General features: G+C 42.1%; 1 protein-coding gene across 5 annotated transcripts in view; it reads left to right on the plus strand.

Annotated features, from left to right (window-relative positions):
* Positions 1-785: 785 nt before the first annotated feature.
* The window catches only part of GCSAML (germinal center-associated, signaling and motility-like), a 52,885-nt gene continuing 35,252 nt past the window's right edge, over positions 786-18,418 (plus strand). For 3 of the 5 annotated variants that reach the window (XM_011955755.1, XM_011955754.1, XM_011955752.1), the window contains exon 1: positions 8,213-8,331. Coding sequence is in view for 2 of the 5 variants with exons in the window: in XM_011955750.1 (XP_011811140.1) it covers positions 920-925; positions 8,213-8,331 (125 nt within the window). In the remaining 3 variants the exon portion in view is untranslated. Of the gene's footprint in view, positions 926-8,212; positions 8,332-18,418 lie in introns of those variants that run through there. The other 2 variants (XM_011955750.1, XM_011955753.1) reach the window with 2 other exon arrangements.

The raw sequence follows: 18,418 nt of genomic DNA on the forward strand, positions 1-18,418 counted from the left end.
CGGCCTCAGCCAGCCCACAGAGAGGCTCCCACGGTGCCGCGGCGGGCTGAAGGGCCCCTCAAGCGCCGCCACAGTGGAGGCCGAGGAGGCGCTGAGTGAGGGCTGCTAGCACATTGTCACCTCTCAATTGCGCCCGTGAACCTCTCTAAATAGGCAAATGAGACCAAGGGTGAGGGAGGGTCAATGAGAGCTCGCGGGGAGAGCCATTCTGCTGGGGTTCTGGAGAGGCCAAAGCTGAAGACGCTCCTGTTTGTGGTCGGCACGGCCTTTTACTTTCTGGCCATTACTGGCAACTGCACCAACCTCCTCCTCTCCCTGGCGGAGCCTCCACTAAACACTCCCACTTCCTCAGCGACCGGGCCCTCCTCCACCTCCTGCCACAGCACTCGCAGCTTCCCCCAAGTGCTGGTTAACCTCGGGGGCTCCAGCAAATCCATGGCCCGCGGGGGTGAGAGGTGCGGCCCTCTGAGGCCTCTGACTCCGGGTCTGGCCTGGCCGCGCCGGCTCCGGGGGCTGCTGTTTCGCCCTGAGGTCGCCGCTTACACGTACCTGGGGCGGTGCGGTCACCGTCGCTTCAGCCACTTCGTGTGTGTGACGCCGGCCATCACCGCATTTCCGCGTAGACCCGCCGGGTGGAAGGCCTGGCTTTCCCCGGCCACCCTCGCCGCCCTACGGCGCCTCTCGCGCGACTTGGCCTGGGCCCCTCGGGGTCGGCACACTGCTGCGCATGCGGTCTCAGCGCCCGGCCCTCCCGCGCGGCTGCCGCTCTTCCCAGAGCACCGCAGTCTGCACAAGCGCCGCACCCGCTTCAACTGCCTGTAACCGCCGCTGAATTCCCTCATCCACACGCTGAGAGGACTGGAAAGGCGCCCTGGGGAAGGCTCGCGGGAAAGCTCGCAGCCGCTGGACGCGGGAGGACATGGAGGTAGGCGGGAGCACTCACCCGGTGATTCCGTGTGGTCCGCGGAGCGTTTTCTCTTCAGGACAACACTGCACAATGGCATCCATTAATAAAACGGTGGGGAACGGGCGCCGCGGTGCTCGCCTGCAATCCCAGCGCTTTGGGAGGCCAAAGCGGGCGGGTTGCTTGAGCTCAACAGTTCCATACCAGCCTGGGCAACGCGGCGAGACCCCATGCTACCAGAAATTTTAAAAATTAGCCAGGCGTAGTGGCGCCTACCTTTACTAGTTACTTGGGAGGCTGAAGCGGGAGGATCGCTTGAGCCCAGGAGTTTGAGGCTTCAGTGAGCTCTAATCATACCGCTGCATTTCAGCCTGGGCAACTGAGCAAGACCCTATCTCTGAAACAAGAAAAAAGTGGCAGGGATGTGAATGTGAATGGAGCAAGGCATTCTCTCTTTCAGGGGTCTCAGACTTTGTATCTTTCCTTGCAGGTGGACTGACTCTCCCATGTCCTTCAAAGTTAATAGCAAAAGAGTTCATTGCAAGAGATGATGTGCTGGTGGAAAGAGACATGCTGCTTCCTCTTTCCTTAGTGGGGTTTTACAGGCAGGTAATGACTGCTTTGCAGCTCACTTGTGACTCTGATTCCACTGAGCGGTAATGTCAATATTAGATCAGATACAAGAGTAAGGAGACAGCATGGCAGAAACGCACATGTGTGTCTGTGGGGAGTGTTTTCTGGGATACACTTTTTACTTCCTACTGGCCCTTTTGTTCTGAATTTTCCAGACCCCTGTGCAGATGACACTGTTCCTTCCTCAGGCTGTTGCCTGTCCCCTCAGGCCCTAGGCAGGTAACATGTACCTGCCTAAGAGCAGTGTTTCCTTTATATTTCAGGGTATATGCCACTTACAACATCAATTTAAAGAATGCGGCAAACATTTGTTATTCTAGGTTAGCATAAAATGGATTAGAAAATTTCGCAGAGGACTATGCATGGTAGTGAGTCAGTTGTGTGTATGTGTGTGTGAAATATGTTTCTTACACCGATAGAAAAGTTTGAAAGTCACTGCTTTAGAGCTTTAGAGAGTTTCTGTTGGAACAAGCTTCCAAGCAACCCATATGTCTGTACTAGAGGAAAATCTAGGAATATCACTTTAAGGAAACATAGGGTCGTGTGTAGCAAGATACGGATTCGAAGAGTGTGTAGAGCAAGGAAATCATAGCTGCTTAGTATGGGAAGGTTTGCCAGGATAAATGATGATGATATGTTGACAGTGATAATGTTAATCATGCTAATTATGATAAAAATGAAACTATTTTTTCAACTCATGCATTTTCACCTTTTGACAATTATGAAGTAGGAACATTTTAAGATCTAGTGGCAAGTCATAGTTTTTACTTCATATTTTCCTTTAAAATTTACACTAAAAAACAAAGGTGAGTTTCTCTGATTACTCTAAAAATAAATGCAATTGCAAATATTTCCATGAACTACTTATGCTTAGTTCCTGTAATGGCTAGTTTTGTGTCAACGTGACTAGATTGTAGTACCCAGATACTTGGTCAAATACCAGTCTAAGTGTGGCTGTGAAAGTATTTTTTTCAGATGACATTAACATTTAGATCAGTAGACTTTGAGTAAAGTAGATTACCCTCCATGATGTGGATGGGCCTGATCCAATTGAGTAGAAGGCCTTAAGAGAAAACAGACTGAGGTCCTACAAGGAAGGAAGAGTTCTTACATCTGCTTTCAAGCTATAGCTGTAACATCAACTTTTCTTGGAGTCTCCAGCCTTCCCTGAAGAGTTCTGATTTGCCAACCCCCACAGTTGAGTTAGCCGGTTTCTTCAAATAAGTACCTTCACCTCTTCACACACACACACACACACACACACACACACACACTCTCCCCCACGCCCCTTCTTTTGATTCTGTTTCTCTGGAGAGCCCTGACTAACGCAGTTGTACTACAAACTTCCCAGAAGTTACAGAAAATAAAGCACATCTTGATCAAATTTGGATACGTTTTTGCCTTTTTTTAAAGCCCCTAAACTCTTTAGGTTAATGCATAGTTTTCAAATTTCGTTTCTCATGTTCAAATAGCTGTTTCTTCAAGCAGGACAATCTTTCCTTATATTTTTGGTTCAGATTTCCCCATTGGATTATTAGAGGTTAAAAAAATTATGGACATTGCAAAAGGAAAAGGGGAAACCAACTTATGTCTATATTACTTTATCTTCTGATTTCTGAAAGGGAAAAGAAGTTTGTTGCAATCTTTCTTTTTCTGTGTTTCTTATTAAGCCTCTGAATTTTTCACTACTTTGTCTTATAGTTTTAGTATGCTTAGCCTGGTGTGTACTAGACATTGCCTCTGGCACTACACCACGTGCATTTAGTGTGGGCCTATATAAACTTAGTCAAGCAACTGTGTTAGAAAAAAAATTTTATTCTGTGGTGAAATAAATCTTTTAGATTTTGAATTTATATTCTTCCTTTTTTTTTTTTTTTTTTTGCAAGGAGAAAATCCTATAGGCACCTTTCTAACCATCCACCCAACTAGGAATTGGGAATACAAAAAAATTAAGAATCCACTCAATTTTTATATACCTGCACTATTAATTATAACAGGATTGATGAGACTGTTACAAGGTTGTAAGCATTTTCAACCTTTTAAAAAAAACATAATGTGTAACTTTTAATGAGAATTTTTTCTGAATGCTCTAACAAATACAGCTTCACATTGCTAACACTCAGTCTAGTTTTAGAAAATATATATGAAATCCTCTGTATTGTATCAAAAATGTTTATCATTTTTAGTAAATAAATGTAGAGATTACTGCAAGATATGGAATAAGAATGAGTAGCTGAGTATTTCAATAGTTCTATGTAGCCATTCTCTAAGCATACTTCTTTGCTTTCTAAACAAAAGGAAATCATTAAACAAATCTTCCTACTCAAAGGCTTTTGTGTGGACAGTCTTCTCAAGGTTTGCTGTTAAATACGATTCAACTGTGGATATGGTTCCAAACAGAATTGTTTTATTCCATATAACTTCACTACCCTTTGGCTTTGTTTTCTTAATATCAGAAACTTGGTCTAAATAATGATTAATTTGATAACGATGATTTTGGCAAAAATGCCAATGTTGATGATGCTGAGGATGAAGTAACAATCTTTCTATATGCGGAGATTATATATTTTCTTGTTTTCTTTATCCTTCTCCTTTGATAGCCCAAATCTCTTCATTTTCTGGACCTTAAATTAAGGAAACTCATGGGCAATCGGAATAAAAACCCCAAGGGGGGTAGTATTGTCTTGTGATCTAAGCAAGGACCAAGTGACCTTTCCCAGGGACTAAGAGGAAGCTGATGGTTGTCACATCTCAGTTCATTTTATTTCATATAGAGAAGGAGTTGGCAATTGAAGAAGCACCATCTACTGTTTGTCAGTAGCTCTTGCTCTGTAGTTTGGGGTTGGCAACCTCCTACAGAACAGATGTCCTGTCAACCTATATATACTTTATCTCCTTTGAACCACTGTAGTTTTGATCTCTGTTACAGCAGTGTAATAATCAAGTAATAATCAAGACCTATATGAAGAAAACTGGAAATCTTTCCTGAAGGAATAAAAGATCTACATACATATATAGACAGGCATAATTCCTAACATTCATTGAGGTTTTACTGTGCTAGTCACTGTATTGAGTACCAATTTCTCGTTACTTAATTCTCTACAGAAACCCTTCAAGACTGGTGTTTTTGCCACCCTTTACAGATAAAGGCAGCAGGGTTCAGACAGATGGGTTTATTGACCAAGGACTCATAGTCAAGTGAGGCATCAGGACCCATAGCAAGTGCTTACTCGATGACATGATCCCACCCCCGTGCTTCATTATCCACACGGAAGTCTTGGTCCTGCAAACATGGTAAATTTTCCAGACGTTAACTTAAAAATGTGGTTTAATACCAACCACAGTCCCAATAAGATATTGTTTTGGGTTAAGAGGAAACTAGTTGTGACTTTAACCTGGTAGAGCAGAATATAGTGGCAATCATGAAAAGTCTAAATTAGAAAAATAGATAATGATTGATGCCTTGTTCTACTAGATGACAAAATATACTATACATCAACAGCTATTAAAAGTGTGTTACAAATGTGAATAAATGAAATAAAATAAATGAATAAATATTAATAGAATTGATATTCCTGAAACAAATTTGCACACATATGAAATTTTGAATATGGTAAAGATATAATTTGAAGCTAATAACAAAAATACAGCTAGTGAAATAAATTGTTTTGGGACTATTGACTGAACATTTGGAAAATAATAACATCTGTCTTACACGCACACACACACACACACACTCTCTCTCTCTCTCTCTCTGCAGATGCAGCGAATTGAAAACCTAAACATAAAATAGAAACCCATAAAACAAGAAGATAAATACAATCTGGAAGATCAGAGGCCATTTCTAAGCATAACTCCAGGTATAAAGGCTTATCATGCCCTTTACTTCTTCCAAATAGTCTGAAAATACGAAATTCCATGCATCTAGGACCTCTAAGACATTTATTACCTGGGCCTGAGGGATCTCTCAGACCTCACTTCCTGCCATTCTTTCCCTTACTCTCTTTCAGCCACAAAAGCCTTTCAACACATGAAGCCCTTCCTCTTCCAAAGCCTTGATACTGACTACTCCCTCCCCTTGGGACACCCACCATACTCATGCTGTGTGACTTCCTCCTTCATTTCAGGGGAGAACTCAAATGGCAGCCCCTAGACCTCATGTCACCTTCTCCAGGCTTACCCTGCATGGTGGTTGATCATATCTCTTCTTAACCGACATTCTCATTTGCTTCCTTTGTTGATGAGTATTCTCTCTTCTTGGAACTTTTGCATCCCATGAAAGCAGGGATATCAGTTATTTATTCCTGCATCTTCAGCCTTCAGTACAGGCCACATACATAAATGATGTTTAAATAATAATTCATGTCTTTGAAAGAAATGGTGAACAGTTCCACAACTAGAAGGCATAAAGGCATGATTGATAGTGTTTAATACATATAACATTTAAAACTTTTGTACCACAAAGGAAACAAACAAACAAAACATAGCAAAAGGATAAATGTCCCACTAGAAAAACGATTCAACACTTATATGATGACAAAGATGTGTAGAATTATATGTCAACTACCACTACAAATCAGTAAGCAAAAGTATAAAACAATGAAAATGTAAGAAAAAACAATTTATTGAAGAAATGCAAATAGCCCCCAAACATACCAGATGTTAAACCTCACTAATGATTAAATCAATGCCAAATAAAATGATACTGAGGTAAGATTTATAAGTAAAACTAAAGTTACTGACAAAATCAAATGTTAGTGAAATTGTGAGAATATATGCCTTTGTACACATTATTGGCAAAAGTATGAATTTGGTCTCTGAAGGGAAATTTAAATATGTCCACATAATGTCAACACATTCTCTAAGGACAAAACAAACTGAAGTGCTTTTTCTATTCTCTCACTCAACAATCAACACAGAATACTTCTGTGACTAAAGGTGATGAGGTTAATTAAGCCCATATACCAAGCAAACAATCAATCCTGTGGCAGACACAGCTGGGTGTCCTTCAATTCAGTTTTGACACTATCTACCTGGAAATAACGCCAGGTCTGCAGGGTGATGGCTAAGTCTCAGAAGACATCTCCCCATTTCCAATACCAATTATAAGCCTCAAGTTCTTTTTACCTGTGCATCTGACCAGTCAATCAGCTATAAGTCTGGGTTACCACAGCCCCTTTCTTGGGTTTGATTAATTTGCTAGAGCAGCCCACAGAACTCATGGAGGTGTCTACATTTAGCAGTTTATTGTAAAGGATATTGCAAGAGATAACAGATGATGAGATGCATAGGGTGAGGTATAGGGAAAGGGTGTGGAACTTCCAAGTTCTCTCCAGGTTCACCACCTGCCAGGAATCTCCATGTGTTCAGCTGTCTGGAAGCCCTCTGAACCCAGTCCTTGAGGGTTTTTATGGAGGCTTCATTCTGTAGGCATGACTGATTAAATCACTGGCCATTGGTGATCTGCTTAACATTCATCCCTTCTCCCTTCCACGGAGGTTGGGGGCTGGGTCTGACTATCTGAATCCTCTAATTCTGCCTTGGTCTTTCAGGTGTCCAGCTCCCATCCTGAAGCTACCTAGGGACTACCAGCCATTTGTCAACTCATTAACATACAAGTACCACTTTAAGGAATCTAAGGATTTTAGTAGTTGTATGCCAGGAAACCTGTTGAAGACCAAATATACACTTCAGAGTATTACACATGTGAATACCATTTGATTTTTTATTCTAAAATTTATCTTGAGCTACTAGTCAAGTTTGCAAGGATTTCAATACACATGAACCTATTGTGGCTTTGTTTGTAATAATGAAAATGAGAAAATTCCATGGTCATTGGGTCTGAAATATACATGTGCACAGCATATGTTGAGATTAGAAAATATCTGTGATCTATTAAGTGAATTTATTTGCCAAGAAATCTTGAGCATGCTATTCGCTGGGTTGGTTTCTCAATTCTTGCATTCCTTTCTTACCATGAGAAGCTTGCCATGGTGAGGATGATTACAATTTTTAAAGTTTATATTTTTTACTGTATTTGACTCGCAACACTTGACCTAAAGTTCTGACAGAAGCCGGAAGATAAACTGGTGTATGAGAAATTACCTTAGTCTGGGTGTTTCCAAGGCAGAAGCTGTGTCTAGTGCACATGTTCTGTGATCCCAAAGAGCAGGAAAGGGCAAGGACAAAGAGGGTTTGGCCATGACCAAGGGTGACTGGTGCTCCATCCTTCTGGAACCTGGGAGCTTTGTGAAATGCATCTTACTTCAGGAAGTGTGTCTCCACTGGCTTACATCCCCATAGTCAGTGTGGCCTGGGTCCTTCACTCTCCACATTTCTCAGCTGTGCATGCTCTGGAGATGCATGACCCTCACAGTGGGCAGCATGGGAGGAAACCCAAACATGAAGTAGAGGGTTCACAGAGCAGGTTTGGGATGATCCAGGTTTTGTATCCTTCTGTGAGAAGCCATCAAAGCCTATGGTTGTTGCAAGAGGAATAAAGGAAAAGATGGAGCCTAGAAAATTCTGACATATTAGGCTGAAAAGGGACCTGGCATCGAAAGATAAGTCGTATCCAATATGGCATGTAAGCATTTTCCTCTTTATTTACTATGATTTAAATCTAAGTAAGATGGGATTTCCCTCTATTTAGAAGGGTCTTTCGCTTTCTTTCAGGATTTACTGCCTCAAGATGGCTATGTTGGAAGATTCCAAGTGTTCTACTGGATGTGGAGCCAGAAATTGTGTGGGAATGCCTGGTGTTTCTTTCAGTTCTTCTTGGATACCAATCTGAGGCACAAATCACATTTCAAGTGTATTTCCTTGGGTTCTGGAGAGGATGTCTTCATTTTCTGTTAAGCATTTAGGGAGCAGTTGGGTGAGCACATGACCAATCAGCCTGAGCATTTAAGGCAGTTGGAGGAAAGTGTGAGTTATGGTCATTGTTCTCCTCTGTGCCAAACAGGGGCTGATGGATGGTCAGGGCAGAGCCCAGTGCTGTCCTCATGGTTCTGGGAGGGTCTATGTTGTCTGCTATCCCCACATAAACTGATGAGGACCTGCACTTCTGTCCTGAGTTGACACCCAGCGTTGAGGTCAAGAAGATGACAGATATTTGGAGGTAACGGGTCCCAGAGGATCCTTCTGTCACTTCCTTATTGCTTTCTCTGAAGGTTCTAAAAACTTGACTACTGAGCTTAAACAAAGCCATGAACTGGCAGAGGAAAATTACAGTGCATCCAAACTCCAGAGATTTTTAATTAATCTTTTCAAGAGGTTAGGGAAAGTTTTTAGTATTCAGATTGAAGTTTTTCTTCAGATCTTGAATATTTGAACATTTTTTATTTTAGCTTTTAGTGGACCTATAATAATAGTACCTATTTTCTGGAGTAAACAGTGATGTCTGGATATACATAATGTATAGTGATCAGATAAGTGTAATTAGAATATCCATCATCTCAAACATTTATCATTTCTTCGTGCTGGGAACATTCAATATCCTCCTTCTAGCTGTTTGAAAATACAGAATATATTATTGTTATGGTTATCCCACAGTGGTATAGAACACTAGAACTTACTCCTCCAATGGAGCTATAATTTTGTATCCTTTAACAAATCTCTTCTCATTCCCCCACCACTGCTATCCATTCCCAGCCTCAAGTATCCTCTGTTCTACTTATTTCTATGGGATCAAATTTTTTTTTAGCTTTCACATATGAGTGAGAAATGCAGTATTTAACTTTCTTAAAAATTTTATCTGATACTTTAAAAGTTATTATTTCCCCCATTTGTTTCTGTTTCTTCAGTCTTTGGGTTCTAAACTGAGTAATAAATGTCAATAACTTGATTTCCTGCCTTCCCGACTCATACTAATGTTATATGTCTCTGACTCCTAGACTACCTACTGTCTGCTTTTTCACTTCCCCTTCCCCCACCCCAAAGCCCCTAAAATTGTATAATTATTTTTTAAATTTCATTTTAGTTTGTTTTTAATTCACAAATAACAATTGTGCATACTTATAGGGTACAGTATGATGTTTTGATACATGTATACTTTTGTAATGACCAAATCAAGGTAATTAACATATCTATTACCTCAAACACTTGTCATTTCTTTGTAGTGAGAGCATTCAAAATCCTCTCTTCACAACATGGATGAACCTAGAAGACACTGTGTTAAGTGAAATAAGCCAAACACAAAGGGACAAATCCTGCATGATCTCACTCATATTTCATGTTTAGCCAACTATTTTTTTTTTTTTGAGTCGGAGTCTTGCTCTGCCGCCCAGGCTGGAGTGCAGTGGCCGGATCTCAGCTCACTGCAAGCTCCGCCTCCCAGGTTCACGCCATTCTCCTGCCTCAGCCTCCCGAGTAGCTGGGACTACAGGCGCCCGCCACCGTGCCCGGCTAGTTTTTTGTATTTATTTTAGTAGAGACGGGGTTTCACCATGTTAGCCAGGATGGTCTCGATCTCCTGACCTCGTGATCCACCCGTCTCGGCCTCCCAAAGTGCTGGGATTACAGGCTTGAGCCACCGCGCCTGGCCTTAGCCAACTATTAAAGAAGGAAAAAGCATGGGCCAGTTTACAAATGAATCTGCATTATACACCAGCAACAGAAAGAAGCAAATAGCATTATACCACAGTACCCCTCCAGGTGGTGCCGAAAGATGGTGAGGCAGGGAAACTTCCCAGTGGCCAAACTACAGGCAGTTTAGCTGGTTGTGAATTTTTATAGAAGGAGACGGGCACAGAAGTTTGGATATGCACTGATTTAGGAGCATTGGATAACAGGTTATTTTGGTGAGAGATTTGTGAAGAACAAGGCTAGAAAATTAATGGCAGGCAAATATGGAGAAGAGGACATTGAAGAATTTCTTGTAAAGTGCACAGATCATGAAGATATCTGTCTTACATAAATGCCCATGGAGAGGGCATCCACTGCAGAGATGGATCTTGATAGTATGGTAGATACGATGACTCATCTAGTAGATAATCAGTCAATCTCTTTTGCCAGCAGCCTTGCTCACTGGGCCTATGAGAAATTGAACATGGAAGCAGGGATGGCAACTATGAATGGGCTCAGCATTATGACATTTCTGTCACCAAGGTTAGCATGTAATTTGGCACTATTTCCAGGTGTCTGGCTGGACTACTAGCGTAGTGATTACTTTGGACTCTTTTGAGCATAGAATAAGCAATGTTAGTCTTTATAGGGACAGAATAATATTCTGGGGACCGTTTTGTCTTCCATGCCCCCACCATTTACATAATGAACAAAGCCTTAACCATCACCATGGCATCCCCTGCAATATCACCTGTAACCAGGAAACATATTTCACAGCCAAAGGAGTGTGGCAGTAGAATCGCCCTTGGAATTCATGTTTCTTACTTCATACCTCAATATTCAGAAGCAGTGGGCTTGACTGAATGATGGAATGGGCTTTATTGAATGATGGAATGGCCTGCTGAAGGTTTAGTTATTGAAGCTGAGAAACAATACTGTGTAAATAAGGACTACTTTCCTACACGGTGCAGTGTATTCCCTAAACCTGCAGCCACCGTAACCTGTTACATGAGTCCAGAAACCAACAAGACATGAGAGTGTCTTGTAAGTGATGCCTAATAATCCAATTGAAGAATTTTGCTTCACTTCACTGAAAGTTTGGGTTTGGTGTGATGGTTAATTTGATGTATCAACTTGGTTGGGCTATGGTGCCCATTTTTTGTTCAAACACCAGCCTAGGTGTTATTGTGAAGGGTTTATATTTGTTTGTTTTTGTTTGTTTTGATGTGATTAACATTTAAGTCAGACTTTTAGTAAAGCAGATTACCCTTTATAATGTGAGTGGGCCTCATCGGAGCAGTTGAAAGCCTTAAGAGAAAAGACTGACCTGCTTCCAAAAAGAGGGAATTTTGCTTCCAGACTTTGAACTCAAGCTGCAACATCAACCGCTGTCAAAATTTACAGCCTGCTGGCTTGCCCTGAACATTTCAGACTTGCCAGTTCCCTAAATTATGTGAGCCCATTTCTTAACTCTTGATCTCTCTCACTCTTTTTTTCTCTCTCCCGAGTGTGTGTGTGTGTGTGTGTGTGTATTTGTGTATATATTCTCTTTTACACATATTTTTGGTTCTGTTTCTCTGGAAAACCCTGACTAACACAGTGAATTGGAAGATCCTAGTACCAAAGTAGACTACTTTCATGAGAGAATATAGAGAGTCATAGTTCCTTATATTAAAAACTAAATATATATATAGAGAGAGGTGAACTCTATTGATAGGTTACTCTATTGACAGAAGTTCTTTAACATCTCGAAAGACTAGCTGTTGTAAATTAGGACTCGTTTGTCCTTTACATACACTGTATACACAGATAAGTAAAAGAAAATGCACAATCATAATAAACAATGGTGAATCTCGCCTCACTGTTAGCACACGGGCTTAAAACTCTCTGCACCTCTCTTATCCCCTCCTTCCTTGAACTAGTCCACAAACACCATGCCATCCCCCCACAAAATAACATTTCCTATGAATTTTAACAAAAAGTTATTTACAAAATATGTCATTTTACTACCTCTAATTTTAACATATATCAGGTACTTCAGAACATCTAGAAGGAACAGACATTTCAAAAAAGCTTAGCGTTGTCAACTCTATACGGAAGTAATAAAATGCACACAAAATAATGGATAGAATATGAAAATGTCTTGGAAATATGACCCGTCAGGACTAGGTAGGTCTCGCCTAACTGCGACAAAGAGGTCGCCCAGAGTGTGGGCCTGCCGGCTCCGTGGCCTAAACGGGCAGCCCGAGCCCGCGTCCCTGGATCGCCTTCCTCACCCTCCACAGCCTAACGGTTTCCGGGCGCATTTGGGCGGCGCCATGTTTCCTCCGTTACCGCCGCCACCCAAAGGCGCTGAATCCCGGCAGCTCGGCGCGATCTTGGTCTGGGCCGGTAGGGTTGGACCGGGAGACCAAGGCTGGGGGAGGCCGCCGCTGTCATCAGGTCCCCGAGGTGGGGTAGGAAGAGGTTCGCGGCAGCCTGAAGGCCTGGGCCGGGCGGGGGAGCCACAGCGAGGGCTCCGGAGCCTGCAAGGCGGAGGCCGCGGCCTGTCCTGGGACCAGCTCACCCCAGACGCAGAGCCGAGGCCTGGGGGGCTCCAGGGGAGCCGGGGAACAGGTCGGCTGCGGTCTCCCCGCGCGCTCTCAGCATCGTCAAAGTTTATTATCCATGGAGCGTCCTGGAATCCACCCGATTCGGATACTGAGGAACAGCTGTATAACAACGCAGAGTTTACAAAACAAGATGACAGTCAACATGTGTATATATAGCAAAAACCAACAACGACAATTTAACAAAACTACGATAATTAACAAACAATAAATGTATTTTCTTGGTCTGGAAATAGTGTGAGCACACTCCTTTCAGATTTCCATCTACCTTGAGCTCAAACAATATTGGAAGAAAAACGACATCCCAAGTGTCCCGTCCTCCAAGGTCAATTTGCTCTATGTAAACTTGATCTACCTTCTCAGAAGGAACTGGAGTCTCTAAATTTGGGCCCGCTTGCCTGCAGAGCCACAGCAGTTCTCTAACACAGTGTGCCGGAGGGCGCTCTTCACCTCTGTGTTCCTCAGGGTGTAGATAAATGGGTTCAGCGCAGGAGTGACTACGGTGTAGAAGAGAGCTATGAACTTGCCCTGCTCATGGGAGGTGCTCTTGGCTGGCTGGAGATACATGAAGATGATGCTTCCATAAAACAGAGACACCACGGCCACGTGGGAAGAACAGGTGTTGAGTGCCTTTCTCCGCCCTTCTGCTGACCTGATCTTTAACACGGCCCGGGCAATATGGCCGTAAGAGACCAGGATGAGCCCCAGAGGGAAGACAACAAAGACAAAGCTGGCCAGGTACATCTCCATCTCATTGAGGCTGATACCCACACAAGCCAGTTGCATAATGAGGGGCATCTCACAAAAGAAGTGGTCGATGCGATTGTTCCCACACAGTGGTAGGAGCGTGGTGAGAGTGGAGCCCACCATGCTGGTGGTCAGACCTCCCAGCCAGGAGGCCAAAGCTAGCCCAAGGCAAAGCTGTGGATGCATAATGACAATGTAATGGAGTGGCCTGCAGATGGCAGCGTAGCGGTCATAGGACATGGTGGCCAGCAGGACACACTCGGTTGCCCCCAGCCAATGGGAGATACAGAACTGGACCACACACCCTCCGTAGCTTATGGTTTTCTGTGGTCCCCAGAGGTTGGCCAGAAACTGTGGGACAATGCTTGTGGTGAAGCTGATGTCCAGGAAGGAGAGGTTGGCGAGAAAGAAGTACATAGGCGTGTGGAGGTGCACATCCATACGGGAGACCAGAATGATGATGCCATTGCCCAAGATCGATACTACGTAAAAACCCAAGACAACTATGAAGAGGACAGCTTCTAGTGAGGGTCGTGCAGAGAAGCCCAGGAGGACAAAGACTTCTGGAGAACTCACATTGGCTATTTCCATCATTGTATGCTGAGGGTGGGGCAAAAGGCCACCTGTGGGAAGAGCACAGGGCATATACCGGGCATGAGACAAGCAATTACATTAGTTAGCAAACATTAAAAGTAAATTTTATTTCGTTTTATTCTTTTTTAGAGACACACTCTCACTGTGTTGCCCAGGCTAACCTCAAACTCTTGGGATCAAGCAATCCTCCCACCTCAACTTCCTCAGTAGGTGAGAATACAGGCACGCACTACCATGACTGGCTAAAAATAAATTTTATACCCATTGTTTTCAAAAGCAGCCACTCAACAGCTCTGTGGATGGCACTGCATTACCTTCCTCACAGCCAACTTGGACTGTATAATAAAAGACTGGGGGGTGTTCGCTGTCTGGGGAAAATGGACATTCATGTGAAATCCTTAGCACTGTTTTTTAAAAATTGTAACAACATCTACATGCAACCTAAATGTTTAGCAATAAAGGGTTAGTCAGGTAGAGAGTGGTCTTTCATGTGATGAACCACTGTACAGGCATTAAAATTGTGCCCTCTCAAATTCAACAATCATCTGCAATTTTTTTCTGTCATTAAGTATGTCCAGTTTTTTATCCCTCCTCACCACTTCTGCTACTACCACTTTGGCCCATCTTGCCATCATTTATCATCTGAATTTTCATCTAGTATTCTAACTCATCTCTCTGCTTCTCCTTTGCTCCCCTTCCAAGTACTCTCAAAAAAGTGTTGGGGCTCAGAAAATGATACCCCAACATGAAGGTCTCAGAAGCAAAAGTTTCTCTTTCTCCTGCCTTTTTGTCCCTGGCCCCTCTTTCTTACCCGAGGTTAGCCATAGAAATTCAAAGCCAATCATAAAACCTAAAAATGTTACTCTAACTTTCCCTCCACCTTTCTCTGTTAAAACCAGCCATAAATAAATTATCTGACCTACCTTACTGGATTGTAGATCATAAGACCTCCATTCCAGATGGGTCTTACTCCTTACCAAGAAAAAAGGAACACTACTCAGAGAGGCCAAAAAGAACCTCACAGATGGGGCTTGCTGGGCTTCTTCACTCAGTCCATCAGCATTAGATCATGCCCTTCATGTTCAATTGTATTTCTACACAGCTGTCCAAATGTCTTTGAACCTAAGCATAAAAATGGGAAGTTTCTCCTGTATCTTTGGATCCTCATCTAAAGGCTCCTCTGTCATGTAAAACTATGATTAAATAAATGTGTATGTCTTTTCTCCTATGAATCTGCCTTTTGTCAGTTGATTTCCGTGAAACTTCAGAGGACAAAGGTGAAATTTTCCCTTACTCCTACAAAAGGAATCAGAGGATTACATTAAGACATATGATCATGTCAGTCTGCTGCTCAACACCCTCATTGTCTTGGTACAAGGCTTGCAGCTGCAGTTTGCTATACTTAAAGTGCTTTCTCCCCAAGACATCCACACACCGCCTTTCTCACCTTCTTCAGGTCATTTTTGAAAAGTCACCTTCTAACTGAGGCCCTCCCTCACTGTATTATATAATATTGAAAGCCCTTACAATTCCCTTCTTTCTCTTTCCTGAATTATTTTTATATAAGGCAATAATCTTATAACAAATAAACTACTCATTTCTTTTGTCTGCTACCTGTCTCACTCCACTAGATCATAAATTCCATGGAGCCACAGTTTTGTATTGTTTACCTCTGGGTCCCCAGTGTCCAACCCAGTGTCTGATACAGAGTAGTCCCTTAATATTCATGGACATGCATCGTGAAACAGGTTGCTAGAAAGGTTCTGTGGGGTGGAAGAGGCAGGACTAGAGTAATATGAAGACAGAGTGGAAGGACTCAGCATAAACTTTCAGTGGTGGTGTCAGAAAAGAGCTCTTGGAACTGCCAGAGGTGTGCAGAAGGGTCTGGACTATCCTCTGCTTTTGTACATTTGGAATAAAACAAACACGATTTAGCAGGGGCAGTGCATAAAGTCAGAAACTGGATAATTTCAGTGTGCTTCAGATGTCCCTGAAGACCTCTGGGGTCCTTGTTTGCAAAAACATTAATTCTAGCCTGTATTTTAAAAAGAAGAATCAATTTATTATAGTTAGGATTCACCCAAATTTGGGGAACAGAGCAGCTGTTAACTTAACTGTCAGCCTTCTTAAAATCCCAGAGAGTAGAATTTATCTATCCCTGTAACTGGAAGTCAATTAAACAAAATAGACATGAACAGACATGTGCATTCAGTTTTAAAAATACAGGTAGGTTTTCCATTGTGCATGTATAGAAATAAGGCTCAGAAAACTCCAGGCATTTGTTAAAATTCACATGTGGAAGCTGTCCCAATGCGGACTTACTGTATCAGAATACTGAGACAATCGTCTGGCCTGTATATAGTAGGCCAGGGAAGCATTAATACTGTGGGAGAAGGCATCCTGGAGAATTCCAACCTCCTCCAAATCAGGGAGGCAAGCCGGGGGCAGTGGCTCATGCCAGTATTCCTAGTACTTTGGGAGGTTGAAGTGGGGGGAATCACTTGAGCTCAGGAGTTTGAGACCAGCTTGGGCAACATAGTGAGAGAGTGTCTTTACAAAAAAATAAAATAAAATGACCGAGTGTGGCTGTGTGTGTCTATAGTCTCAGCTACTTGGGAGGTTGAGGCCAGAGGATGGCTTCAGCCCAGGAGATCAAGGCAGTAATGAGGCATGATTGTGCCACTGCACTCCAGCCTGAGCAATAGAGCAAGACCCTGTCTCAAAACAACAAACAAATCAGGGAGGTAGTTGAGACCTGTCAGAACGTGGGTGTTTTCATCATATGATTGTGAGAGAGAAAAGATGAACTGGGATTGGGAGAGTTAGGTACAACTGAGTCATGACACAGTCAAAGTGGGTGTACTGTATATAGAGTCACCACTGATGAGCTGAAAAACAACAGGTTCAACTGACGACTGCATTATGACCCGTGGGTGTAAGTATTATGTCCCATCTGTGGAAAGATAAAAATTTTGTTGACTCACAGTTGATAACATGCAGAAAATGTATAAATGATGCTGAGAGAGGAACCACAAGGTCACTCATGAGGTAATAGTTTGGTAGAATTTTTGAGGAAAAAGAGATCTTTGTGGTGATCTGATCTACTTCTAGAAATGTTTAGCAACTTATCCAAAGCCCCAGAGCTGCTTAGTCATACTGGAGCTATACCGAAGATATTCAGATTCATAGTACAAAAATAGTATTTTCAGTAAAGGAAGAAGTTTGCTTACCCACAGAGATTCACCAAAATTGTCACAATTAAAAACTTACCTTTCAGAATGCAACCCTAACCCAAACACTGTGCCATTAAGACAAAGATAGCATACTGAAAGTAAGGAAACATCTTGTGTTCAAATTTTGTCTGAGTTACCTAGGCAGTCACAAACTGTATCCCAGAACATAGGCAAGCTGCTAAAATATCAAAGGCCACATGAGAAGATCAGATCACTTAAATGGATCAGTGCTCATCAATTTTAATTGGAATTACCAGAAAGTCTGAGATCCCAGTTTATCTTAAATACCATTAAAAAAAACAACAACAAACAAATGACAAAATCCAAAATGTCACTTACTAATGGTGAGCTAGCAACATCATCTTCATTTATGCAGGGTGGAAATGTAAAATGGGCAATATTTTATTAAAAAGACTGATAACATTCATGAATTCAGTGCATGTGGCACTGAAAAAATAGGAGATTAGCCAAGGGATTTTAAAGCCCCGTAAATAGTGGAAATCTCTAAGTTGGTGGTAGCAAACGTGTTAGATTCTGTTCAAATTCATGTCTAAAGGACACATTATTAAGTATTTAAATCACAATGGGATTGAACTAGAAGAAAGCACTTAAAATATTTTGTAAGAAAATTGATAATCAAAGGAGTGAGAATGGCTCATGGTGTTTCCAGAATGAGAAATTATATGCAGACCCCAAAGGGTGAAGTGTTACGTAAAGTCCTTATAATTCTAAGACATTGATTGTAACCTCTGGAGCCTTCAGGAGGGAGCCTGAGGGTGATGGTGTATATCAGGGGAGTAAAAGTGGAGGGAAAAAAGCTTTTGGGATTTCTTTCCCTATTGGATAATTATAATTTCATTGTATTACACACACAGATTGTTTCTTTTTTATGACTAGAATATTATTTTAGGTTTGTATACTGCCAAACTGCTTACAGAGCATAAGAATCAAGTCTCTCTATCATATAGTGGGGGAGATAGTCTGAGATATTTGCTCATTCTGTTAATTTTGATACATGCTACTATAGACTCTTTTGCTAAAAAAAAAACCCATTGATTTTATTATTGGTGTATACCTCAGTGATGAGATAATGTTTTTCTTAATAAGTTAGATTTACCAATTTAGTTTTATTT

Source organism: Colobus angolensis, unplaced genomic scaffold (genome assembly GCF_000951035.1).
Source record: "Colobus angolensis palliatus isolate OR3802 unplaced genomic scaffold, Cang.pa_1.0 Scaffold40, whole genome shotgun sequence".
NCBI lineage: Eukaryota > Metazoa > Chordata > Mammalia > Primates > Cercopithecidae > Colobus > Colobus angolensis.